The sequence below is a fragment of the Oryctolagus cuniculus genome, chromosome 2 (assembly GCF_964237555.1).
Source record: "Oryctolagus cuniculus chromosome 2, mOryCun1.1, whole genome shotgun sequence".
Taxonomy (NCBI): domain Eukaryota; kingdom Metazoa; phylum Chordata; class Mammalia; order Lagomorpha; family Leporidae; genus Oryctolagus; species Oryctolagus cuniculus.
In genome coordinates this window covers 140,120,582-140,147,167 of record NC_091433.1, presented here as the reverse complement: position 1 = coordinate 140,147,167, position 26,586 = coordinate 140,120,582, and the positions used below count along the sequence as shown (strand labels likewise).

Below are 26,586 nucleotides of genomic sequence, written 5' to 3'. Positions count from 1 at the left end.
CAGAGAGAAAGAGGAACTATTTTCATTTGAAACTTTTCTTGATGCAGTAGGAAACTTACTAATTTTATTAAATTTCTACATGAGTATTCATCTGTTCAGTAAGCTCTGTAATGAAATGAGAAGTGTGCATAAAGTATTTATTATGCATTGTGAAAGACAAAGTTATTCAGGAAAAAGCATTTGTTCACGGTCTCAGCCTTTTTCTGTGCCAAGGTGATCCATAACAAATGCTGACAAGGATGTGGAGGAAAAGGTGCCCTAATAAACTGTTGGTGGGAATGTAAACTAGTGCAACCATTATGGAAGACAATATGGAGATTCCTTAGAAAGCTGCTAATAGATCTATGATATGACCCAGCAATCCCAGTCCTGGGAATTTACCCAAAGGAAAATGAAATCAGTATATCAAAGAGTTATCTGTACCCCTGTGTTTATAGCAGCTTAATTCACAATAGCAAAAACATGGAATTAACCCAGGTGTCCATAAACTGATGACTGTATAAAGAAAATGTAGTGTATATACACAATGAAATACTACTCAGTCATAAAAAAGAGTGATATCCTGTCTTTTGCAACAAAATGCATGCAACTGAAGACCATTATGCTTAGTGAAATAAGTCAGACCCAAAAAGGTGAATAATCATGTTTTCTTTGATTTGTAGCTAATATATAGAGTACAAAAAATATGTATATGGGTAAAGTTGACATCTTAAGATTTGATTATTGTTTATAGCCCTTGTCTATACTTCTTTGCAGCAGTGGTCTTTCTACTTGTTGAATTCTTTAGTAGAGGAGTAAACCTGTGACTATAAAGTAAATTTAAAGTATCTTATTGGGGCCAGCACTGTGGGTAGAGCCAGCGCCTACAGTGCCGGCATCCTGTGTGTGCCCCTGGTTCGAGTCCCAGTTGCTCCACTTCTGATCCAGCTCTCTGCTATGGCCTGGGAAAGTAGTGGAAGATGGCCCAAGTCCTTGGGCCCCTGCACCTGTATGGGAGACCCAGAAGAAGCTCCTGACTCCTGGCTTCGGACTGGTGCATCTCCAGTCATTTCGGACAATTGGGGAGTGAGCCAGCAGATAGAAAACCTCTCTCTGTGTGTAACTCTGGACTTTCAAATAAATAAATAAATATTTAAAAAAAGAAGTATGTTATTAATTAAAAGGGACAAAAAGGAAGGAGGAGGGTGGAGGAAGAAAGTTGGGAAGTACCATTATGGGCTTGAAATTGTATATATGAAATACATGAAATCTGTTTTCTTTATATAAATTTTTAAAATGTTGATGCTCTAAAAAAAAGAAAACAAAAAAACAAGAAAACAAAAGAAAGGGAAAGCACTTACACCATCATTCGAATCATAACTAAAGTAGCCATATCTTTCCCGTACCAGTATTTTTACCTGACAAAAATGACTAACAAACTGCAGTTATTCACCCTTGGTATTTTATGAAGATTTTCTTGAAACTGAAAAAAGTGAGTCTGCCACTTTTGGTGGCACCACTGTTGGTGGTGGTCTAAAACTCCAAGTGTTCATTTGAAAATTAAAATTTTGGAAAAGTTGTGCCTGTCACTTCAATAGTTTCTCAGTGTTTAAGGATTTTTCTGTGTTTGGTGTTGTGGCATAATGGGTTAAGTCACTACTTGCATTGCTAGTATCCCATATTGAGAGCTGTTTGAATCCCAGCTGCTTTGCTTCTTATCCAGCTTCCTGCTAATGTACCTGGGAATGTAGCACAACATGGCTCAAATAGTTGGGCTTCTGCCACACATGTGGGAGACCAGTTTGGAGTTCTTGACTCCCAGCTTGAGCCTGGCCCAGATGTGGTGGTTGCGACCTTTTGGGGAGTAAACCAATAGAGTGAAGAGATCTCTTTTGCTCTCTCTCTGTCTCTACTTTTCTCTCTGTTGCTCTTCTTTTCAGATAAAAAAATACTTTTAAAAAATTATATTTTGGAGGGGCTGGCGCTATGGTACAGCAGGTTAAAGCCCCGGCCTGCAACGCCAGCATTCTGTATGGGTGCTGGTTTGAGTCCTGGCTGTTCCACTTGTGATCCAGCTCCCTGTAATACAGCTCAGAAAGCAGCAGAGGATGGCCCAAATCCTTGGGTCCTTGCACCCATGTGGGAGACCCAGAAGAAGCTCCTGGCTTTGGATTGGCTCAGCTCTGGCTGTTGTGGGCCATCTGGGGAGTGTACCAGCAGGTGGAAAACCCCTTTCTCTCTCTTTCTCTGTAACTCTGTCATTCAAATAAATAAAATAAATTAAAAAAAATTTTTGTTGGAATAGGTGATATAAATAAATGTGATTTTTTTTAGTATTATATAATGAAATGTGTCAATATTTGCATAATTCAGAGGATCAGTATGTTCTAAATGACCACAGTAAAAAGTTGCCAGATCATGTATGGGAAAAGGTGCATTCGGTGTACATGATTGAGCAATGAGTTTTAATTTGACAGAGTTTAAAACATTTTTTCATACGATTTTAGATTTTGCATTACCAATAGCCTTTTAGAAGTTCTGCTTGTCAGGTTTTTGTATAGTGTTAAAGACAAAAACTCAAAATTATCTGGAAAGGTTATTAAAATACTCCTCTTTTCCAACTACATATTTGTTTGAGGTTTAATATTCTTCATATATTTCTTTTTTTTTTTTTTTTTTTTTTTTTTTTTTTTTTTTTTTTTTTTTTTTTTTTTTTTGACAGGCAGAGTGGACAGTGAGAGAGAGAGACAGAGAGAGAAAGGTCTTCCTTTGCCGTTGGTTCACCCTCCAATGGCCGCCGCTGCAGCCGGCGCACCGCGCTGATCCTGGCAGGAGCCAGGAGCCAGGTGCTTTTCCTGGTCTCCCATGGAGTGCAGGGCCCAAGCACCTGGGCCATCCTCCACTGCACTCCCTGGCCAGAGCAGAGAGCTGGCCTGGAAGAGGGGCAACCGGGACAGAATCCGGCGCCCCAACCGGGACTAGAACCCGGTGTGCCGGCGCCGCAAGGTGGAGGATTAGCCTATTGAGCCACGGCGCCGGCTCTATTCTTCATATATTTCAACCAAAACAGTATATCTCAGTAGATCTCTTAAACCAAACTTGAAGAGATTTTGTAGACATAACATTAAAGAGATTTGCAAAAATGTAGACTAGATCCACTCTTCTAATTAAATTTTTGTGTTGAAAGTCTATTTGTTTTTCTAAAAATATGTTAATATGAGTTTGTTGTTATTTAAAACAAATTAAATATCAAGTAAATATAGAAAGGGCTCAAAATTGTATGAATTTCTGTGTGTTCAAGGGGCAGGGTAGTTAACTGTAAAAAGGAATTTTTCACAAGGCTTATTGCTTGGAATTTTGCCCAGATTGCAAGCAGCTTCTCAGTTCTTTTTTTTTTTTTTTAAAGATTTATTTATTTATTTGAAAGCCAGAGTTATACAGAGAGAGGAGGCGAGGGAGGGGGAGGGGGAGGGGAGAGGGAAGGAGGAGGGAGGAGGGAGGGAGGAGGAAGGAGGTGGGAGGAGGGAGGTGGGAGGAGGGAGGAGGGTCTTCCATCCACTGGGTCACTCCCTAGTTGGCCACAAAGGCTGGAGCTGTGCCCATCTGAAGCCAGGAGCTGCTTCTGGGTCTCCCACGTGGGTGCAGGAGCCCAAGCACTGGGTCATCTTCTGCTGCTTTCCCAGGCCATCGTAGAGAGCTGGATTGGAAGTGAAGGAGCCGGGAATCAAACCGGTGCCCATATAGGATGCCAGCATTGCAAGCGGCTACTTTACCCGCTACGCCACAGCGCAGGCCCTTCAGTTCTTTTATTTATTTATTTCTTAATTTGTGTGCTTTAGAAAACATTCTGTAACTCCGTATTTGAAAATTTCTATTGCTCTACTTGTCATTTTATAGAAAATATAGCAGTTTGATGTTTGGAGTTATTTTATATAAAAATGATCCTGTTGTAAAAGTGGGCAACAGTATATACACATGAGTTAAACACATTTTAAGCATCTGTGGAACATTTATGAACACTGATCATGGGTTAGGCCATAAAGTTTATCCTAGTACAGTTTGAATGATTGGCATTATAGAAACCACACCTGTGACCCCAGTGATATTAAATAGTAATTAGTTACAAAAAGCTAAGTAGAAAATCTCAATATAGAAGGTGCCTGGTTCAAGTCCTGGCTCCTCTGCCTCTGATCCATCTTCCTACTAATAATTCACATCCTGAGAGGCAATAGATGATGACTCAGGTATTTGGGTCCCTGCCATCCACTTGGAAGACTTGGATTGAGTTTCTGGCTTTACTAGCCCAGGATGTTGAGGGTATTAAGGGAATGAATCAGCAGACGGAAGATCTCTGTGTCTGTCTCTGTCTCTGATTTTCAAATAAAATGAAAATAAATTTTAAAAAATCCAAAAAGTAAATAATCTTGTTTAAAAAATTTTTAAAACTTATGTGTAACCTATTTGAAAGGCAGAAAGAACAAAAAAGGTCAAATACAGTCCTTTCATCCACTGATTCACTCCCCAAATGAGCACAACAGTTCGGGCTAGGCCAGGCTGAAGCCAGCAGCCCAAAATTCGTTTCTGGATTTCTCAGGGGCCCAAGTACTTGAGTTGATCTGCTACCTCCAAGGATGTACAATGTCAGGAAACTAGAATTGAAAGTGGAAGTCAAGGAAAAAAAAAAAAGAAAGAAAGAAAGAAAGAAAGAAAAAGAAAGAAAGAAAGTGGAAGTCAGGGTTCAAACTCAGGTACTTCAATAAGGGATGCAGGGGTCCCAGGTGGTATGGTAACTACTATGCCAAATGCCTGCCCCAGAGTATCCTATTTAACTGCACTACTTCATACCATTTTGTTTTGTACCATGATAGTTTTGGGGAGAAGTGATGTGATTGGCTATACAGTTTTTGATAACATCATCACTGTTCAAAAATATTTATGAATAAAGAATATTATCCATTCATTTTATAGTCAGTTAATTCCTTATTAGAGAAGTTATAGTAAGGTCTTTTACTTTTTATCTTCATGTACAGTGGAAACAGTTATTCACCTATTGCTTGCATTGTTACTATGTGAATAACAATGAGAATACATTGAGGTGGATAATTTATTTTAGATTTGGCAGGAACATTGGTAATCCATGCTTGAATGTTTAATAATAAAACTACAACAAAGTAAATATACTGCTTTTAGTTGTTATTTATTTATTTTCCTCATTTCAAGATTGATGATCTTGTATTGAAATAGTTTTAATGTTGATTTAATAACTGATCCATAAAATTAATTGCAAATACTATTTATTGAGTACCTACTATATGCTAAAAACTCTGCTAGGTAGTTTCATGCATACAGTGCTTTCTCTAAGACATATTTCTAGGATAGGAATTGCTATGTCATAAGGTATATATATTCAGCTTTTCAAGGTGATGTCCCAAAGTGATTGTGTCATTTGGAACTCTGGCAGTATGAGAGAGTTTGCATTGTTCCACATTCTTATAAATACTTGGTATTGTCCAACTTAAAAAATATTTTCTAATCTGAGAGTGTGAAACTGAGTCTTAGATACAGAAAGATTAATCAGTGAATAATACTTGCTAACATTACATTCTAACCCTGGTTTGTCTGATTCCAACTACAATCGGCTGGATTTCAAAAAAATTTATACCATAGGTTCTTTTTATAACAATGAGAATAGTTATGAAATATGAAAGAGTAAGATTTTTAAATTAAAATGATTTTATATAAGAAATTTGTTAGGTAAGTTATCTCTGAAAAGGTGATTTTAGATGAACTGGATCAGAATCGCTGGTAGTAATGGTGTGCTTGTTTGGATGAGGGGTGTTACTTATTAAAAATCAGCAGATTCATAGGTTCTACTAATTTCCAGGTCTACTAATTGAGAATCTCAAGGAGGTGAGAGACACACAGACATGCAGGCAGCTCTCATTCACTGGCTGACTCCTCAAATGCCTGCAATGGCCAAGCCTGAGCCAGGTGGAAACTGGGAGCTGAGAACTCAGTTCAGTTATCCCTTTGGTGGGTGAAGGGATCTTGTCACTTGAGCCATTACCTGCTGCCTCCTAGGGTGTGCATTAGCAGGAAGCTGCACTCTGGAGCCAAGCTAGGAGTCCATCCAGTCACTCTACATGGGATGCTGCCATCCCAAATGATGGCTTAACTATTGGGCCAAATGCTTCTACATTAAAAAAAATGTTTTTAAAAGACTTAGATGTTTATTTACTTAAAAGGCAGAGTGACCCAGAGAGAGGGAAACTAGAGAGAGGTGGGGGGAATCTTCTATCTCTTGGTTCACTCATCAAAAGCACTTAATGGCTGGGGCTGAGCCAGGTCGAAGCAGGAGCCAGCCCAAGTGCTTGAGCCATCATCTGCTGCCTTCCCAGGTGCGACAACAGTAGGCTGGATCCGAAGCAAAGCTGCAAAGACTAGGACTGGCCTTCTAATATGGGATGCTAGCATTTGCAAGCAGTGTCTTAAACTGCTGCATCACAACCCAGGCTCCATGCTTCAAAAAGTTCCCAGAGGGCTGGTGCTATGGTATAGTAGGTTAAGCCTCCACCTGCAGCACTGGCATCCCATGCAGGTGCTGGTTTGAGACCCCTCTGCTCCACTTCCAATCCAGCCCCTTTGATGCACCTGGGAAAGCATTAGAAGATGGTCCAAGTGCATGGACTCCTGCACCCACATGGGAGACTCGGAGGAACCTCCTAGCTTCTGCCTGGCTCATCTCCAACAATTGGCAGTCATCTGGGGTGTGAACCAGTAGATGGAAGACCTCTCTCTTTGTCTCTCACTCTATGTGTCTGTAACTTTGCCTCTCAAATAAGCAAATCTTAAAAAAAAAAAAAGGCTCTTTCATTTGGTTTTGGTTTCTGAAAAATACTTAACTTTAAGAATCTCTGCTTTAGGAATTTTGAACTAATTCCCAAAATATTGCCAGCTTCATATACAACCAGATGTATAAACATAGGCACAAATACAGAAATTTAGACTTATATTTATATAAGCACTCACTTTTTATTCTTGTCATCAAAATTTCATTTCTAGGAGTTCCTCTTAAGAATTTTTTTTCTCTCATTTAATGTTCTTTTGTCCAACCTACATGTGACCTGAAGTAGCAACAACAATAGTAATTTATCTCTAAACTGTTTGCCTGGCTGATCCCAAGTCTTTTGAAAAAAGGACTGTAGAATGCAAAAGATATGTTCATCTGGCAGTGCAGTCAGTTATTTCATTCATTTTTATAGAATCACTGGTACCAATGATAGCATCATTGTATATTGAAGAAGTAGATCTAATGGTTAGAGAGAGTAAACTTGGGGCTAGTGCTGTGGCGTAGCTGGTAAAGCTGCTCCCTGCAATGCGGGTATGGGTGCTGGTTTGAGTCCCAGCTGCTCCACTTTCTTTCTTTCTTTTTAAGATTTATTTATTTATTTGAAAGGCAGAGTTATAGAGAGGAAGAGGCAGAGAGAGAGGTCTTCCATCCACTGGTTTACTCCCTGGATGGCCACATCGGCAGGAGCTGGGCTGATCTGAAGTCAGGAGCCAAGAGCTTCTTCTGGGTATCCCAAGTGTGTGCAGGGGCCCAAGCACTTGGGCCATCTTCTGCTGTTTTCCCAGGCACGTTAGCAGGGAGCTGGATCAGAAGTGGAGCAGCTGGGACTCGAACTGGTACCCATATAGAGTGCTGGCACTGCAGGTGGCAGCTGCCATGTCACAGTGCTGGCCCCTGGCTGCTCCACTTTCAATCTAGCTCCCTGCTAATGGACCTAGGAAAACAGCGGAAGATGGTCTTAATCCTTGGGCCCATACACCCACTTGGGAGACCTAGAAGAAGCTCTTGGTTCCTGACTTTAGATAAGCCCAATTCTGGTCATTGTGCCATTTGAGGAGTGAACCAGTGGATGTTAGCTTGCTCTCTCTCTCCCTCTCTCTCTCTCTCTCTCTCTACTCTGCCTTTCAAATAAATCTTTTTTAAAAAATATTATGATTATTTCTAACATCTTAATTTTTATAGCTTGATTATTTGATTATAAAATTAAATACTTTAAAGGATCAGTGTTTTACTTGGTGAAACAGATTTGTTTAGCAAAAACTGAAAATAACGTGACAGTTTCTATGTCATGCTTTTGAAACAGAAGCTTTAAATCTTATATGTAAAAGTTGTTAGCTATTCTAAAGGTACAATAAGAGATTATTGTTCATATCAGTGTAATAAATTGATACTCCCTGGTTGTACTTTTTCATTTTGCAAATTGTCAGAACCTTGGGCCTTAATCTTATTCTTTGATTGACAGTAGCGACCGGAGAAAGAACGCTTGTATTGTTTGGGATAGTCACATCTGTTCAACTTGATTCAGTTGAGGGTATTTGCATATTCTTAAGTATTTTTTCTGAGAGGGCTTAAATCCTTCTCAAGTGCTTGATGCATTTTTGAAATTCATTCATAAGGTATCTACATGCACTAATAGTTTTGTATAATATTGCTGTGCATAATCTGACAGATAAGGCCACATTTTAAAACAAGATATTCTTTAGGGATGCTATATTATATTTTTATTTATTCTGCTGAACAGAAATGCCAGGTTTTTTAAAAAGGTCAGTTCAATGTTTTGATTAAATTAGTATGTCCTTATTTTGAGGAGAATTTATAAATCATAGGACAAATGAAGATTTATTGAATGATAATTCAAAGGTATTAATGGTAATTTTTCTTTCTTTGGGTGGAAAACTGAGTGATTTTTATAGAAAATAATTGTAGAACTTAATTGGTTTTCTGTTTAGCCTCCTTATTTTGCTCAGCATCATATAGCTTGGAAATTAAGCATTAAATTTTTATCTCAACTTCCGGACATTAAAACCTAGTAAATAATGATATTTGACCTCTAATTTATATCACTTAGAAATTATACTACATTTAAAATTTTCCTGTTTTCATTAGAACATGTAGTCTTCCTTTATTTCTGCCTGAACTACCTCTTTCCAGTTTTATATGTGCCTTACTAATGGATATAAAAACTGTGATATTATCTCATCTTATTCATCATCAAATCTCTCCAGAAAATGCCCAATCATTATTTTGTCATCCTGTTTTCATATTTTCCTTGGGCCTAGGCGATTCAGTAAAGAATAATTATGGAACATGATGGCTTATTAATATAATGTTAAAAACCTTTGATAGCAAACAGATTTCATTTTGTTTAGAAAATTTGAAATCTGCTGAAGTCAATTAACAGTGTCACCATGGGCATAGAATCAGAGGAGCAATCTCTTCCTTGATACGTATCATCTTAAGGAAAGCAGCCAGAACTTTAGACTGCAGTGATCCGAAAAGGTCCTGGAAAGAAATAAGGCTCAGATTACAGGATAGATAGAATTCAGATGCTCAACAACAACAAAAAAAGAGTTAGAATGCCATCTAGGCTGAGAATTCTAGGTGTTCAGAAAGGAAAATTATCATTAAGTATAATCAGAAGAAGGGAAACAGTTGTTGAGTACTTTTTGATACCTGGCCCTCTTCTCATGGTAACCTGGAGAATTCCTATCCTAGTTTTTATTTCTTGCTTTTCCTTTCTGGAGCTATTTAGGTTGTCTATCCTTATTTCGACCTAGGCCACTTACTTTCAAATCTCTTATCTGCCTTACTTATAAAAGATATTATACCACCTCATCTGAATTTAATTATTGTGTTAGAGGATTTATTGGAGAAAGTTCTCTGTTATTGGATGTTACTATCGAGATGGTATTTTTAAATGTTTACTTTTTAAATTTTATCTACTTGAAAGGCAGAGAGAGAGAGATCAATGTTCCAAATCTGCTGGGTGGCTTCCCAAATGCCTACAACAGTCAGGACAGGGCCAAGTTGAACCTGGAACCTGGAACTCCATCCGGGTTGATGGGAGCCATCATCTTTTGCCTCCCAGGATGCACTAGTAGAAAGGTGGATTGGAAGCAAAGGAATCAGTACTCAAACTGGCACCCTGATACGGATGCAGGCATCCGAACTGGCAGCTTAGTCTGCTCCATCACAAAGCTTACCCTTAAAGTATTATTTTAAAATATTTATCTATTATAGGGCCCATGCTGTGGGGTAGTGAGTAAAGCTGCTGCCCACACATCCCATATGGACACCGGTTTGATTCCTGGCTGCCCCACTTTTGATCCAACTCTCTGCTATGGCCTGGGAAAGCAGTAGAAGATGGCCCTAGTCCTTGGGCCCCTGCACCCATGTGGGAGACCTGGAAGAAGCTCCTGGCTCCTGGCTTCGGATCAGCCCAGCTCTGGCTGTTGTGGCTATTTGAAGAATGAACCAGGCAGATGGAAGACCTCTCTCTCTTTGCCTCTGTCTCTCTGTAACTCTGCCTTTCAAATAAATAAATAAATCTTTAAAATTTTTTTTTGTCTATTAGATAACTCTAAGTTACATAATTATTTTTTGTCTTCCAGGAATCCCCTGCTGGCCGAAGGAAAGCTCTTGCTACTAGCAACATCAATATGAAACAATATGCAAGTCCTATGCCAACTCAGACTGATGTCAAGTTAAAATTCAAGCCACTGTCTAAAAAAGTTGTATCTGCCACTCTCCAGTTTTCATTATCTTGCATTTTCCTTCGAGAAGGGAAAGCTACGTAAGTTTCTTTTGTCAAATAAGCTGCTTCACGTTGTGTTTCAAAACACCAAAAGTGAATAGCTTTTGATGCAATGAGCTGGCCATAGTTGAACATCCTACAGCATACCAATCATTCTTGCCATTCTTTTTCAGAGGCCGAATTTTAAAAATTCTTAGTTACTTATAAATAGTCATTATTCATTCCAGAGAATGAACCAGTAATTTAAAAGTGATTACTATGATTTCAAATTCTAAATTTTATATAATAGTGTTTCATACCTGCTTGTTTTACGTTTTTGTGTCTTCAGTGTAACCTGAAGTACAGACACTTCAATTAATAAAGCTGTTTGATATAACTGAGATATGAGAGGAACCAGAATGAAAAGTTTAGGATAAGAGAGATGAAAGCACTAAGAGAATTTTTTCCAGTTCATATTTCCTGATTCAGCCTTCCAAAATTGTACAGTAAGGGACAGTTAAATAACAGTTTCTTGTACTCATTATCCTTTTCAACAATCACTTATTAAGCACTGAATAGGCAATCCACAAAGCTTTCTACATTCAGTTCTGATCTCTTAAAAGAGTAAAATTCTAACAATACATTTGGTGAATATATGTAGAGCAGGGTGAAAAATTTGACATTTACTCTCATTGTTGCATACAATTGAGTCATGGGTAGGTACATGGATATAATGACAGAGCTAGTTACCTACTTGCAGTGGAAGTTGAAGAGACAGCAGAAATGAAAATTGTTTGCCTGGACTTAAAAAGTGAGGGAAAGAGGATAGCTGTGGCTATTTCAGTCCAATCTGAATCGCAGTTTTAAACATATTTGACCTAGTGGAATGTGGTTTCCATAAGTGGCCATGTCACCTTGACTGATTAGCCTGGATTCTGTGCATGGCTGTAAATGGGATGTTTGGCACTCATCTATAAATGACTTAGAAGATAACAACAATAAACCCACTCTTCAAGAAGTTGGATTCTAAGTGAGTATAGTTAGGTAGAGGCAGTACAGATTGGAAGCATCTTCGTCTTATATCTCAGTACCTTAAATTGTTGAGTTAAATAATGAGAAATAAAAATCTTACCCTAAAGCTAAAGCCAAAATGACAGGAACGAAAACACAGGAAGAAGAGAGACAACAAATTCAGAGAAAATTATTTGAGGGTGAACTTTCTCACACTGAGCAGAAGCAGTAAGTGAATCAGCAACATTTACAGGAATCTGTGAGAGAGGAAATTAAGTCAAACCAAGTATCTGACTTTGAGTTGAATAGGAATTTTCTCAGAACATCCTTAATTTCTTCTCTACTCTAGATACCTTCTTTCTTTACCTTTCCCCCAAAAAAGTGTTTAGAGTTAAAGTATGAAGAAACTAAAATAAGTTAACATTTTAAGAATGATATTTTGAAATTATCTCCCTATCACTATGTATTATTGATCAGTGAACAATTTATAAGGTATTCATAGGCAGATAATAGAAATTTTTTTTGTTCATGCAGACTTTGTGTCACTGAATTTATTTAAAAAAAGGGTAAATAATTTTGTTAACTCTAAGCTTTTATGAGATAGAATATAAAGAATTTTTAAAAATTGGTTTGCAAAATCATAACATATTTAGAAGATAAGTAAATATTAACAAACATCGCAAAAGAAACAGTATTTAATTTGGCTTTCTGAATTTTGGGGAAGTCTGCCAAATTGAAAATTTATTTATATATAACATGTTAGAAATATGTTTTATTCATTGGAGTTTATTTGATATTTAATATTAAAATAATAGAGAAAACTAATGATTTGACTGTTTAGAGTATTTAATGTGAATTTTATAAATGTGTATTTAAAATATTCAAGAGAAAAAAGTTTATATTTTATCAAATAAATAATATTTAGCTTATAAGTTTCTCAGGTCATTTTTTATCTTGTTATTCTTAAAAAAAGCTAGCCTTTTTTTTGTTGTTGTTCTCCAAAGAAACCTTTTATTTATTGAAAACAAATTTCATAAGTACAGCTTTAGGAATATAGTGATTCTTCCCCCCATACCCTGTCTTCCCAACCCCACTCCCATTCACTTCCTCCTCCCTTTCCCATTCCCAGTCCCATTCTCCATTAAGATTTGTTTTCAGTGAACTTTATACACAGAAGACCAACTCTATACTAACTAAGGATTTCAACAATTTGTGCACACAAACACACAAAATATAAAAAACTGAGAACAAATTTTACAGTTAATTCTCATAGTACAACTCATTAAGGACAGAGGTCCTGCATGGGAAATAAGTATACTATGACTCATGTTGTTAATTTAACAATTGACACTCTTATGTACGATGTCAGTGATCACCTGAGGCTCTTGACGTAAGCTGGCAAGGCTTTGGAAGTGTTTTGAGTCCAAAATCTGTCAGTAGTTAGACAAGGCCATAAGCAACATGGAAGTTCTCCTCCCTTCAGAGAAAAGTACATCCTTCTTTGATGGCCCCTTCTTTCCACTCAAAGAGATCATTCATGTAGGACATTTTTTGTTGCCACAGTGTCTTGGCTTTCCATGCCTGAAATGTTCTCATGGACTTTTCAGCCAGGCCAGAATGCCTTAAGGGCTGATTTTAGGTCAGAGTGCTCTTTAGAGTAATTGTCATTCTATGAGTCTGTTGGGTAGACTGCTTACCATGTTGGAACATTCTCTCCTTTTTAATTCTAACTATTGTTCTTACCAGATTTTGATCCTATTTATATGATTCCTTTAACACTTAATCCTTTCTATATGATCAATTTAACACTTAATATGATCATTTTAACACTTAAGATGGCATTATTATCACACAGCTTAATGGGATTTAGAGTCCCATATCAAATTTTTAGCTGTACCCTTAGAAGTAAATCGAAAGGAATGTATGTAGAACTATACAGCTCCTCCCTCTCTTATTCCCACTCTTATTATTTTTTACTGGGATCTATTTTAAATTAATTTTATACACATGTGATTAATTCTATGTAAGTAGTATTTAGAAGGAAAAAAAATTGTTCCTTGACAATCAAGACAAGGGCTGTTCCAGTCATTGCTTCTCCAAATGTCAATTTCACTTCTACAGGTTTTCTTTTAGTTGCTCTGTTAGTTATCACATATCAGAGAGAACATATGGTATGTGTCCCTTTGGGACTGGCTTGTTTCAGTAAATATGGTATTTTCCAGATTCATCCATTTTGTTGCAAATGGCCGATTACATTTTTTTAACCACTGTGTAGTATTCCATAGAGTACATATCCCAATAATTTCTTTATCCAGTCTTCAGTTGATGGGCATTTAGGCTGATTTCATGTCTTAGCTATTGTGAATTGAGCTGTAATAAACATGGGCATGCAGATAACTTTTTTATTTGCTGATTTCAGTTCCCTTGGGTAAATTCTCAGGAGTGGGATGACTGAGTTGTATTCAGATTTCTGAGGTATCTCCAGACTGTCTTCCGTAGTGGTTTTACCAGTTTACATTCCCACCAACAGTGGATTAGAGTACCTTTTTCCCCACATCTTCACCAGGATTTGTTGTTTGTTGATTTCTGTATGAAAGCCATTCTAACTGAGGTGAGGTAAAACCTCATTGTGGTTTTGATTTGTGTTTCCCCGACAGCTAGTGATCCTGATCTTTTCATGTGTCTGTTGGCCATTTGGATTTCCTTTTTTGAACAATGTCTGTTTAAGTCCTTTGCCCATTTCTTAACTGGGTTGTTTGTTTTGTTGTTGTGGAGTTTCTTGATCTCTTTATATATTCTAGTTATTATTCCTTTATCATTTGCGTAGTTTGCCAGTAATTTCTCCCTTCCTGTTGGTTGCCTCTTCATTTTCCTGAGTGTTTCTTTTGCAGTACAGAAGCTTCTCAATTTGATGTGATGCCATTTGTTAATTTTGGCTTTTATTGCCTGTGCCTCTGGGATCTTTTCCAGGAACTCTTTGCCTGTGCCAATGTCTTGCAGGGTTTCCCTAGTGCTCTCTAATAATTTGATGGTATCGGGTCATATATTTAGGTCTTTAATCCATTTTGAATGGATTTTTGTGTAAGGTATAAGGTAGGGGTCCTGCTTCATACTTCTGCATGTGGAAATCCAGTTTTCCCAGCACCGTTTGTTGAAGAGACTTGCTCCAGGGATTGGTTTTAGCTCCTTGGTTGAATGTAAGCCAGTTATAGATGCTTGGATTGATTTCTAGTGTTTCTATTCTCTTCCATTGTTCTATCCATCTGTTTTTGTACCAGTACCAGGCTGTTTTGATTATAACTGCCTTGTAATATATCTTGAAATCTGGTATAATGATGCCTCTGGCTTTGTTTTTGTTGTATAACATTGCTTTAGCTATTTGAGGTCTCCTGTGCTTCCATATGAATTTCAGCATCATTTTTTCCAGATCTGAGAAGCATGTCATTGGTATTTTGATTGGAATCTCATTGAATCTGTAAATTGCTTTTGGAAGAGTCAACATTTTGATAATATTGATTCTTACAATCCATGAACATGGAAGATTTTTCCATTTTTTGTATTTTTTTTATTTCTTTCTTTAATGTTTTGTAATTCTCATCGTAGAGATCTTTGACATCCTTGATGAAGTTTATTCCAAGGTGTTTGCTTTTTTTTTTTTGTAGTTTTTGTGAACTGGATTGATCTAGAAGTTCTTTCTCAGCCATGGTATTGTCTGTGTATACAAAAGCTGTAGATTTTTGTGTATTGATTTTATATCCTGCTACTTTACCAAATTATTCTATGAGGTCCAATAGTCTCTTAGTGGAATTCTTTGGATCCCCTATATAAAGAATCATGTCATCTGCAAATAGGGGTAATTTGACTTCTTCCTTCCCAATTTGTATCCCTTTGATGTCTTTTTCTTTTTTTTTCTTAATGACTCTAGCTAAAACTTCCAGTACTATATTAAATAGCAATGGTGAGCATGGGCCTGCCTGTCTGTTATCAGATCTCAGTGGGAATGCTTCTGGCTTTTCCCCATTCCATATGATGCTGGCTATCACTTTGTCATAAATTACCTTGATTGTGTGGAGGAATGTTCCTTCTAAAGTTTGTTTTGAGTTTTCATCATGAAAGGGTGTTGTATTTTATCAAATGCTTACTCTGCATCTATTGAGATAATCTTATGATTTTTATTCTTCAACTTGTTAATGTGATATATCACATTGATTGATTTGCAAATATTGAACCATCCCTGCATATCAGGAATAATCCCACTTGGTCTGGGTGAATGATCTTTCTGATGTGTTGTTGGATTTGATTGGCCAAAATTTTGTTGAAGATTTTTGCATTGTATTAATCAGAGAAACTGGTCTGTAGTTCTCTTTGTTGCATCTTTCTCAGGTTTAGGAATTAAGGTGATGCTGGCTTCGTAGAACTTGGTAGGATATCCTCCCTTTCAGTTGATTTGAATAACTTGTGAAGAATTGGAGTTAGTTCTTCTTTAAATGTCTGGTAGGATTCAGCAGTGAAGCCATCTGGTCCTTGGCTTTTCTTTGTTGGGAAGGTCTTTACTACTTATTGAATTTCTGTCTTGGTGATAGGTCTGTTTAGGTTTTCTGTGTCTTCCAGGCTCACTTTAGGTAGGTTGTATGTATCCAGGAATCTATACTTTTCTACCAGATTACCCAGTTTGTTGGCATACAACTCTTTGTTGTAATTTCTGATCACTCTTTATTTCTGTGGTGTCTGTTGTTACTTTTCCTTTTTCATCTCTAATTTTATTGATTTGGGTCTTCTCTCTCCTTTTTTTGGTTATTTGGGCCAATGGTGTGTCAATTTTGTTTGTTTTCAAAGAACCAGCTCTTTGTTTTGCTGACCTTTTGTATTTTTTTTGGGGGGGTTCAATTTTATTGATTTCTTTTCTAATTTTAATTATTTCTTTCTACTACTAGTTTTGGGTTTGGTTTGCTATAGTTTTTCTAGATCCTTGAGATGCATTGATAGTTCATGTATTTGCTGCCTTTTCAATTTCTTGATGTAGGCACGAATTGGTCTAAAATTTCTTCTTAACACCGCTTTAGCTGTATCCCAAAAGTTTTGATATGCTGTATTGTTGTCTTTTGTTTCCAGAATTTTTTAAATTTCTCTTTTGATTTCTTCTGTGACCCACTGCTCATTTAGGAGCGTGTTGTTCATTCTCCACGTTTGTGTATGTTCTAGAGATTCCTGAGTTGCTCATTTCCAGCTTTATTGCATTGTGGTCCGAGAAGATGCATGGTATGATTTTGATTTTTTTTTTGAATTTGCTGAGATTTACTTTATGGCCTAGCACGTGGTCAATCCTAGAAAAAGTTCCATGCACTGGTGAGAAAAATGTGTATTCTGTGGCTGTAAGGTGGAAGGCGCTGTAGATATCCGCTATGTCTATTTCATCTACAGTGTAAATGAACTCTGTTGTTTCCTTGTTGATTTTCTATCTGGTTGATCTGTCCATTGCTGAAAGTGGGGTACTGAAGTCCCCCATTACTATTGTATTTGAGTCTATATCTCCCTTTAAATCCATTAACATTTCTTTTAGATAGCCAGGTGCCCTGTAATTAGGTGCTTATACATTTATAATAGTCACCTCTTTCTGTTGAATTGATCCTTTAATCATTATATAGTGTCCTTCTTTGTTGCTTTTAATAGTTTTTGTGTTAAAGTCTATTTTATCTGATATTAGGAAGGCTACGCCAGCTCTTTGGTTTCTGTTAGCATGGATTATCTTTTTCCATCCTTTCACTTTCAGTCTTCATGCATCTTTTTTGGTAAGATGTGTTTCTTGTAGGCAGCAAATAGATAGGTTTTGGTTTTTAATCCATTTAGCCAGTCTGTGTCTTTTAACTGGGGAGCTCAGACCATTTACATTCAGGGTGCCTATTGTTACATACTGACTTTGCCCTGCCGTGTTTCTGTATATCCTAATTTTGTATTTTGGGTTTCTTTTGTACTTTTACTGGTTCATTTTCTGCATTCATCTTCTTTTGTAGTGATGTTCCTGTTTCTTTGTTTCTATGTGTAGCACATCCTTGACCATCTTTTGTAGGGCTGGGCAAGTAGTTAAAATTTTTTCAATTTTCTGTTTGTTGTGGAAGATCTTTATTTCTCCTTCATTCATAAATGAGAGCTTTGCAAGGTACAGTATACTGAGTTGACAATTTTTTCTCTTAAGACTTGGAATATATCTCACCATTCTCTCCTTGCCTGTAGGGTTTCTGATGAGAAGTCTGCAGTGAGTCTAATTTGGTTTCCTCTGAATGTGATTTGATATTTCTCTCATGCACATTTTCTTTATCTTCTACTGTGGAAAATTTTATTACAATTTGTCGTGGTGAGGATATTTTCTATTTGTGTCTATTGAGAGTTCTGTGTATTTCCTATACTTGGATGTCTTTTTCTTTCTCCAGATTGGGGATTTTTTCTGTTATTATTTCATTAAGAACGACTTCTAATCCTTTCTCTCTTTCCATGCTTTCCAGAATTCCTAGGATCCGTATGTTGGGTCATTTGATATTATCATGTAAATCTCCAACTGTGTTTTTTAGTTTTCTGATTTCTTCCCCCCTTTTTTTTTTGTGGTCTGACTATAATATTTCCAGAAATTTGTCTTCTAGTTCTGATACTTGTTCTTTTGTGTCACCTATTCTGTTGTTAAGTCTTTCCACTACATTTTTTATTTGATCTGTTCAATTCTTCATTTCTAGTATTTCATTCTGACTTCCTTCAATATCTCAATTTCTTGAGAGCACTTTTCACTTAGTTCATGAATTTTCTTCTGATTGTTTCTAAGTAATCTATTAATTTTCTGAATTCCATTTCTGGCACATCCTTGATCTCTTCATCTTCACCTTTTTTTGAAGTGTTGTGTCTTTCTTATTCTCATTTAGAGTTTTTCTTTTGTTTTTCAGCATTTCTGTATTTTTTGGGAGGGGTCTGGTTGCTTTTCTCTTTAATTTGTGTCTTTGTGATTTAGTAGAATGTCTGTACTTTTAGTGAGTTCCAAAAGGTGTGTGCTGGATGTGGCCTGAGTGCACTGTTCAGTATTCCGGGGTGGAGGGGGTATCCAATTTAAGGCCTCCCTGGGGCTTTGTATCTTTCCTCTGATTTTTTGGTTAGAGGATGTTGTTCACTTCTCTTAACGTGACCCACCCTTTTCCTCACAATTGTGGTTTGCCCTGGTGTTAGTCTATGGTGTGTCCAGGGTTATATTGCCTTACTTAACAAACTGCACCTCTAATCTATGGAGATTTTCTTGTGGTGAGGTTTTCCTCTGTTATGAGCTGCTATGAGTCTGTGTTGCGAGTGGAAACATGCAGCCCCACCCACTGGAGCCCAGCTCAATTCTCAAGCCTGGTGGAGATGGGTATGTGCTCGTTATACGGAGCTCATATATGAGCTACCTACTGGGGCCTGGCTCGAGTTTTCGATATTCATGACTTCTTGTTGTACGGCTTATGTGATGGTGAAGAAATTCTTTTGAAATGTTGTGGTCCTTGTTCCTGGGTTGGGGGTGTGGTGAAGTGTCTCCTGCAATTGATGGGTATGTGCATGGAAGGCAAAGGCAGGAGCCCCCTGCTTACCTTTGAAAATGTAAACAAACAACATGGCTTCTCCCAGCAGGCTGCAGATCTGATTGGGGAGATGGGGGGCATGGAGATGGGCAAGGGGGTTGCCAACCTCTCTGTTCCTCCATACCTTCTCTTTTTTCCTGTGTAGAACTTCACAAGCAATTTGCCAAGCTCTCCTTCCCACTGCTATTTGCAGTTCCGTGGACCTGGATTTCTCATCTAACCTGGTTTGCTGGGGTCTGGTTCCAGCCTCCCCATCCATGCCTCTGCGGCTTCCCTTTCTTATTTGCTCTTTCAGCGTTGACCTGCCCAGTCTCTGTTGGTCTCCTGGGCTTCTTGTCATGAATTTCCTATGACTCTTTCTCCAGCATGTGTCTTTTCTCCTTTTTAACTACCTATTTTGCCCTGTAAGACTCAGATTATCCTGTTGCTATACTGCCATCTTGGGAGCCCCCTCTAGCCTTTGTTCTTAAGATGCTTTGGGGAGTTATGCCCCTTCAAAAAATGCAATATTTAAGCAAGATTTAATATGATTTACAGGAGTTTACCATTTTCTTTCCATTTTACTCACATTCCCCAAAAGGTTCATGGACTTTAAATTAAGATTTGTTATTTTAATTCCTTTTCAAATTTCTTCATGTCCAGGAAAATTTCAATCTCCTCTAGGAAAAAAACTAACTCCTAAGCAGTTAGTTTTTAATCCTGTTTGCTTTTTATTAATCATACCTACCACTTAAAAATTAATAAATACAAGTATTTAAATTTCTCAATATTATAGCCGTTTAAACAGACTTGTTGACATATCTTATAGGAAGAATAAATTAATGTGACAGGTTGAGTATCCCTTATCCTAAATACCTAGGACTGGAAGTGTTTCAGATTTCAATTTTTTCATATTTTCGAATGGTTGAGTGTATACAAAGAGATGTCTTGAGGATGAGACCCAAACCCAACATGAAATTTGTTTTGTGTATACCTAATACACATAGCCTTATGGTAATTTTAAATAGTATTTTTCAGGCAACTGCTTTTTTTTTAAAGATTTATTTTTTTATTTGAAAGTCAAGAGCTACAAATAGAGAGAAGGAGAGGCAGAGAGAGAGAAGTCTTCCGTCTGCTGGTTCACTCCCCAGTTGGCCGCAATGGCCAGAGCTGTGCTGATCCGAAGCCAGAAACTAGGACTTCTTCCGGGTCTTCCATGTGGGTGCAGGGGCCCAAGGACTTGGGCCATTTTCTACTGCTTTCCCAGTCCACAGCAGAGAGCTAGATTAGAAGTGGAGCAGTTGGGACTTGAACTGGCACCCATATGGGATGCCAGCACTGCAAGCGGCAGCTTTACTCGCTGTGCCACTGTGCCAGCGCCACAGCTACATTTTACTACAGCCTGTCAGATATGAAATTTCCCATTTGCAGTATTATGTCAATGCCCAAACAGTTTCAGATTTTAGAGTATTTTGGCTTCTGGGTTTCGGATTAGAGATGTCCAACTTTTATTTTCTTAGGAAATTATTTTCTAAGCAATGTCCTCTAATAAACTGTGTATTATATTTTGTGTCTTTGATATAGGGATGAAGACATGCAAAGTCTGGCTAGTTTAATGAGTATGAAGCAGGCTGATATTGGCAATTTAGATGACTTTGAAGAAGACAATGAAGAGGATGATGAGAACCGTGTAAACCAAGAAGAAAAGGCTGCAAAAATTACAGGTTGGTTATAGTAGTTGGTTATAGTAGCATTAAGCTAGTGTATCTTTTTTTTTTTTTTTTTTTTTTTTGACAAGCAGAGTTAGATAGTGAGAGAGAGAGAGAGAGAAAGGTCTTCCTTCCGTTGGTTCACCCCCCAAATGGCTACCATGGCCGGCGCACAGCGCCGATCCGAAGTGCTTCCTCTTTGTCTCCCATGCGGGTGCAGGGCCCAAGCACTTGGGCCATCCTCCACTGCACTCCCGGGCCACAGCAGAGAGCTGGACTGGAAGAGGAGCAACCAGGACAGAACCGGCACCCCAACTGGGACTAGAACCCAGAGTGTCAGCGCCGCAGGTGGAGGATTAGCCTAGTGAGCCGCGGTGCCGGCCACTAGTGTATCTATCTTTGCAGAGTTGGAAAACTCATTTTCATTTCCCAGGAAAAAACAATTCTACTACTAAGGTATTTTTTTCTTCCTTAAACCTCATATAATATACTGTTTAACTCTGAAAACTTTGTGTGGTGACTATAAGTAACTTAACAGATTTTAATAGTTTAAGATCAAGCCTAAAAGGTCAAAAAGACATAAAACATACTGAATTATAGATAACATAACCTAAATGTGCTCATATCTTGTCATTGTATGAATAAGTATGAATTCACGTGACTTATGTGGAAATTCTGTTTTGAATTGGTATGTATCACATTCCCTGTATCTTGAAGTTTCCATGCAACTATGTTGCTAGCTGGTTTAATAAAACTACTACAGTGTTAAGTGCTTAGAACTTCTTTGTATTAATATTTGTTCATAATAAATATTTGTTCACAGTCTGATTATCACAGTTAAGTATTGATGTTACAGTTTTCTTATTGGAGTGAATTTTAAGCACTGTTTATGTGTTCTTATTTACTCTGCATTTCTGGATTGATGTCTCTTGATTTCTTTTACTCTTCACTGTTTGGTGTTTTTTTCCGAATTCGTTGTTTATTTGATACTGATTTTTTGGCTTTGTCTCAGCTCTTGCTGTCATGTAGGTAATTGCCACTGACTATTTAACTCCTTAGCTGAAATGTTCCTTGACCTTCTCAAATCTAATGACAATCACTTCTACTCTACTACTGTAACTCTACCATAAGAAACTTAATCATGTATGTGTGAAAGAGAGATGGCTTTGTCATGTGTAAATTTTATGAATTATTATTTTCTAGTTTGTAATTGCAATTTTGATTTCTTATTTGACCCAAGGGTATTTAGGAGAGTATATTTTACCATATGCTTTATTTGTTTACTTCTAGTTTAGTTTCATTCAAATGAGATTCATAAGTCTCTTGAATTTTAATTTTTAAAAAACTTTTGAGGGTTTTTCCTTTATAGTAGAGACATCAAATATTTTTATAAATTTTCTCTTTTTATGTGTATATTCAATTTGTTAGATTCCGCATTAGACCAAACTTTTTACATTATTGTTATTTTATATTCTTCTTTTTGTATAGTTCATCTATTAAAGTTAGAGAACTTCAGTGCTAAATTATTTAGATCATAAAAACTTACAGCTTCATTCTAATTCTGTTATTCATTCCACTTAATGTCTTTTACTAGAAATATTGCCTGATGTGTTAGTGTTTGTAATCCATAGTTTATTTTTGTGGTACATTTTAATTTATTTCTATTATTTATTTACTTAGCTATTTTATTTTACTTCAGAAACAGAGGAGTGGCGGGGTGGTAGGGAGGGGGAGAGAGAGAGAAAGAGAGAGAGAAAGAAAGAAAGAAAGAAACTCCCACCCACTGGGTTGGTGCCTCAGATGCCCCCAGTGCCTGGGACTGCCCTGCTGAAGCCAGGATTCTGGAACTCAATCCTAATCTCCCACATGGTGGCAGGGACCCAAGTATTTAACCCATCACCTGCTGCCTTCTGGGGTGCCCATTAGCAAGCAGTTGGAATCAGCAGTGGAGCCAGGACTCAAACGCAGATACTTGGATATGGGATGAGGGTGTCCCAACTGGCAGATTAATGTTGAAGCCAAGTGCTGTACTACAGATAGCTTTTGATTAAAACTAAATTTCAATTAGACAGTAGTGTAAGAAGAAATAAAAGCAGTCACAAATCTGTAGCTGTTTTGTGTTATTTGTCCACATGTTTGTTTTCCCTATATTGCCAAATTCTTTCATTGTAGAGACTGTGGTTTTTGACCCTGCATTCTACCACATTGTCTGAAACATAATGCATATTTAATATATGTTAGCTGAAAGACCACAGTGAATGAATGAGGCTTCCTTCTCCTATTGTAACCCATATTGATCACTGTCTCACTATCTTGTTTCATTTGACCTTTAATTGTATCCTAGGATAAGGTGGTCTCATTTTATGGGAGGAAAATATTCTAAAAGACACAAGTGATTCAGAGCTCAATAATTCAAGATTAGTTTTCCAAAAATAATGAATCTAAAATATGTATGTTAAGGAAGTAGGAGTAGGTGGGGATATCTGGTGACTAGACCCACATTCTCAATCAGTTAATCCACAGTCATTGTAGCGTATTTTTGCTTTGATATTACATTTATTCCTCAGCATTTTCTATTATATTTGAAGAGTGTGGTAATGTAAATTAATAGTACGGCGTATCATGGCAGTTGTTTGGCTTCTTCAGTTGCATTTTTTAGCACATTTAAATTCCATTCCAAAGTTATTAACTTCCAAGGGTTTTTTTTTTTTTTTCACTGATACTACTACTTAAAATGTTTGAGTGAAGTAGTTTTAGGATAAAAATGATAGTAAAATCAACAACAATGTTAAAATAATTGCTCAAAATTAAACGAAATTCATTTGTTTGATAAACATGTTAAAAGTAAAGTACGATGGGTATTTTAATTTACCAGCTGAAGTAATAGTGCTTAAACACAGCTTATATCCACTCTTCCTGCCAACTTTAAAACTGTTGTTGACTCTTGTACCTATTAATTATCTTAGTGTTGCAGTATGTATGCATAAAATGTAATTGTATTATATCAATAAAAATTGTCTTGAGTATATTGTTTCCTAAACTAAGCTCAAAACTGCTTGACTTTTAACAATTATTATGTGTACCTCCTAGATTGACACCTAGAAGGTATTCATTTAGTCAGTAACTTCTAATGGAAAGTTGTTACTAAATCAATAGAAACTGATAGAATATATCTTCCAAAATTACAGTCTTTGCTAGAAGGTGAAAGTAAATGTATGTTATCTGTACTTGGAATGATCAAAAATCCCTACCCTGTTCTGAGACAGACTCCCTTGCTAACTTGAAGCATATTTTGGGACTGGCTCTCAGACAGGAATATTTTACTGATGCTGCATGTATGAATACATTCTAGAGAGAGGCAACACCAGTGAATGGGCAGAAGAATTTTTAATTATAGTTGAAAAATTCCTTAAATTCAGCAGGATTGATAGACCTTGAATTTTAGGAACAATTCCTTATAATTGAGTTTTCTATAGGCAGTTGTAGAAATGATCTGTGGTCTCAAGACAGTGAGTACCTCCATTTATATGATGACCTCACAGTGCTTTAAAGCAATATTTAACAATGTGAACATTTTTGGAATTCATATTGAATTTTTGAATATGCACCAACAGGAAGAAAAAGAATTCCTGCATAAATTACTTAATATACCTACAAAAATCAAGTTCAATTAAAGCAGTTTACAGCCAGCATTGTTAGGGAAACTCAGACATTCTGAGGCACGTTAGAGATCTTTAGTATTTTATACTTTTTGCAAAGTCACTATGAATCAACTTGGGCTCAACCAGACATTCAAACTCTCTGGCCAGAGCAAGTCAAATTTAGCACTGGATTAATGAGAAGATATTAGACAGGAAATACTGCATGCCAGCAGGGTATTCCTTTTTCACTAGAGTCCTCATAGCAGTCAGGTACTTTGTACTCTATCATCAGATGACAGCTTGGGCGCAAAGAGACAAGATCCACATGGTGAAGAGCAGGAATTCTCTTGGCTTGAAATTTTCATGCTGCATTAGACCTGATGTCTTTTTGAAAAGTTTCTTGGGTATAGTTCCAAGGTCTCTTTAAAGAGACATGCCTGGTTATAAAAGTCTCTACATTCATAGAAGCTCGAAGCTATGGCCTTCCACCAGGTATATGCCATTTAGAGTCTTCCCATCCAAATACAGTTTATCAATCAAGATTCATTTTTACCATAAGCAGTGTTGCCTAGTTGCCTGCTATTTGTTAATCCTTTTCTCATAGTTGATAAAGTTAATTTGGGAGAAGGAAGAGAGTGACATATTGGCTACCTTCAGGGAACAAAATGTAACAGCACAGATGGTAGTAGAGGAGATACCAGTTACAGATTTGAGGAGCTAGAGTTGATGGTGGTATGACTCAGCCCTCTGAGATTAAATGTCCTACTTGCAAAAGCTGTGTGTAGGGATAAGTAGACTTCCCACCTTTGATTAGAAGTTTCCTTAGAATAAACGTAGGACTCTGGTCAGAGAAAATATCCATTAATTTGCTTCTGTTTTTTTCTGAGCATCTATCCTTCAGTACTTAGGGCAGTGGTGCATAAAATCAGTGGATTGCAGGGAACCCCATAAAAAATGTAAATGGCTCCCTACTTTGGAGATTTGGTGCAAGGATGGGAAATGCCAGCCTGTAGGCTGTAAAAAGCCTCCAAAATCATTTGGTCTGGCCCTGCCAAGACAACCACAGGCAGCAATTGAAATTCAATAAATATATAGAAGGTTAATTTTTTAAATTGAATATGTTTATTAACAAACTTACAGATAATTTTTTTGCATTTTAAATGTGTTAATTTAAAGAGAACAGATTTCATGTATTTCATAGTTAAGATTCTAAGAATATAATGACACTTTTCTTCCCTGGGTCCTCCTTCCTTCCTTTTTTCTTTTAATTTTTTGCGATAACAGACTTTTAATTTACTTTATAATCAGAAACTTAATGGTCCTTTAAATAAAGAGTTCGACAACTAAAAAGTAGAAAGACCACTGATCCACAGGACTATAGACAAGGGTTATAAATAATAATCAAACCACAAGAGGTCTATTTTGCTCATATGTATTAAGGGTTTCAGTACTTTATATATTAGCTACCATAAATCATAGAAAATATATATATTGTCTTTTGGGGTCTGACATATTTCAGTAAGCACAGTGAGTCTCCAGTTGTATCCATTTTGTTGGAAGACATATCATTATTTTCTATAGCTGAGTTGTATTCCAGCATGTATATATACCACATTTTCTTTATCCAATCAGTTGATGGACAGTATCTTAGCTATTGTGAATTGAGCTGCTATAAACATGAGATAGCAGATAACTCTTTCATATGCTGATTTCATTTCCTTTGGGTATGTTTCCAGGAGTGGGATGGGTGGATCATATGCCAGATCTGTCTTCAGATTTCTGAGGAATGTCAATACTATCTTCCATAATGATTTTACTAGCTTACATTCTCACCAACAGTATATTAAAGTACCTTTTTCTCCACATCCTTGCCACATCCTTGCCAGCTTTTGTTATTTTCTTATTTTTGGATGCAAACCATTCTGACTGGCGTGTGGTGAAACCTCATTGTGGTTTTTATTTGCATTTCCCTGATGGCCAGTGATCCTGCGCATCTTTTCATATGTCTGTTATCCATTTGTATTTCATTCTTTGAAAAATGCCTGTTCATATCCTTAGCCCATGTCTTAACTGTATTGTTTTATTATTGCTG

At 37.0% G+C, this 26,586-nt stretch overlaps 1 protein-coding gene across 20 annotated transcripts in view; it reads left to right on the top strand.

Moving 5' to 3' along the window:
* Positions 1-26,586, top strand: part of EHBP1 (EH domain binding protein 1) — a 383,016-nt gene that overhangs the window by 123,933 nt on the left and 232,497 nt on the right. For all 20 annotated transcript variants that reach the window (XM_070069071.1, XM_070069064.1, XM_070069059.1 and 17 more), the window contains exons 6-7: positions 10,441-10,622; positions 20,729-20,868. In XM_070069071.1, the coding sequence (XP_069925172.1) occupies positions 10,441-10,622; positions 20,729-20,868 (322 nt within the window). The remainder of the gene's footprint in view (positions 1-10,440; positions 10,623-20,728; positions 20,869-26,586) is intronic.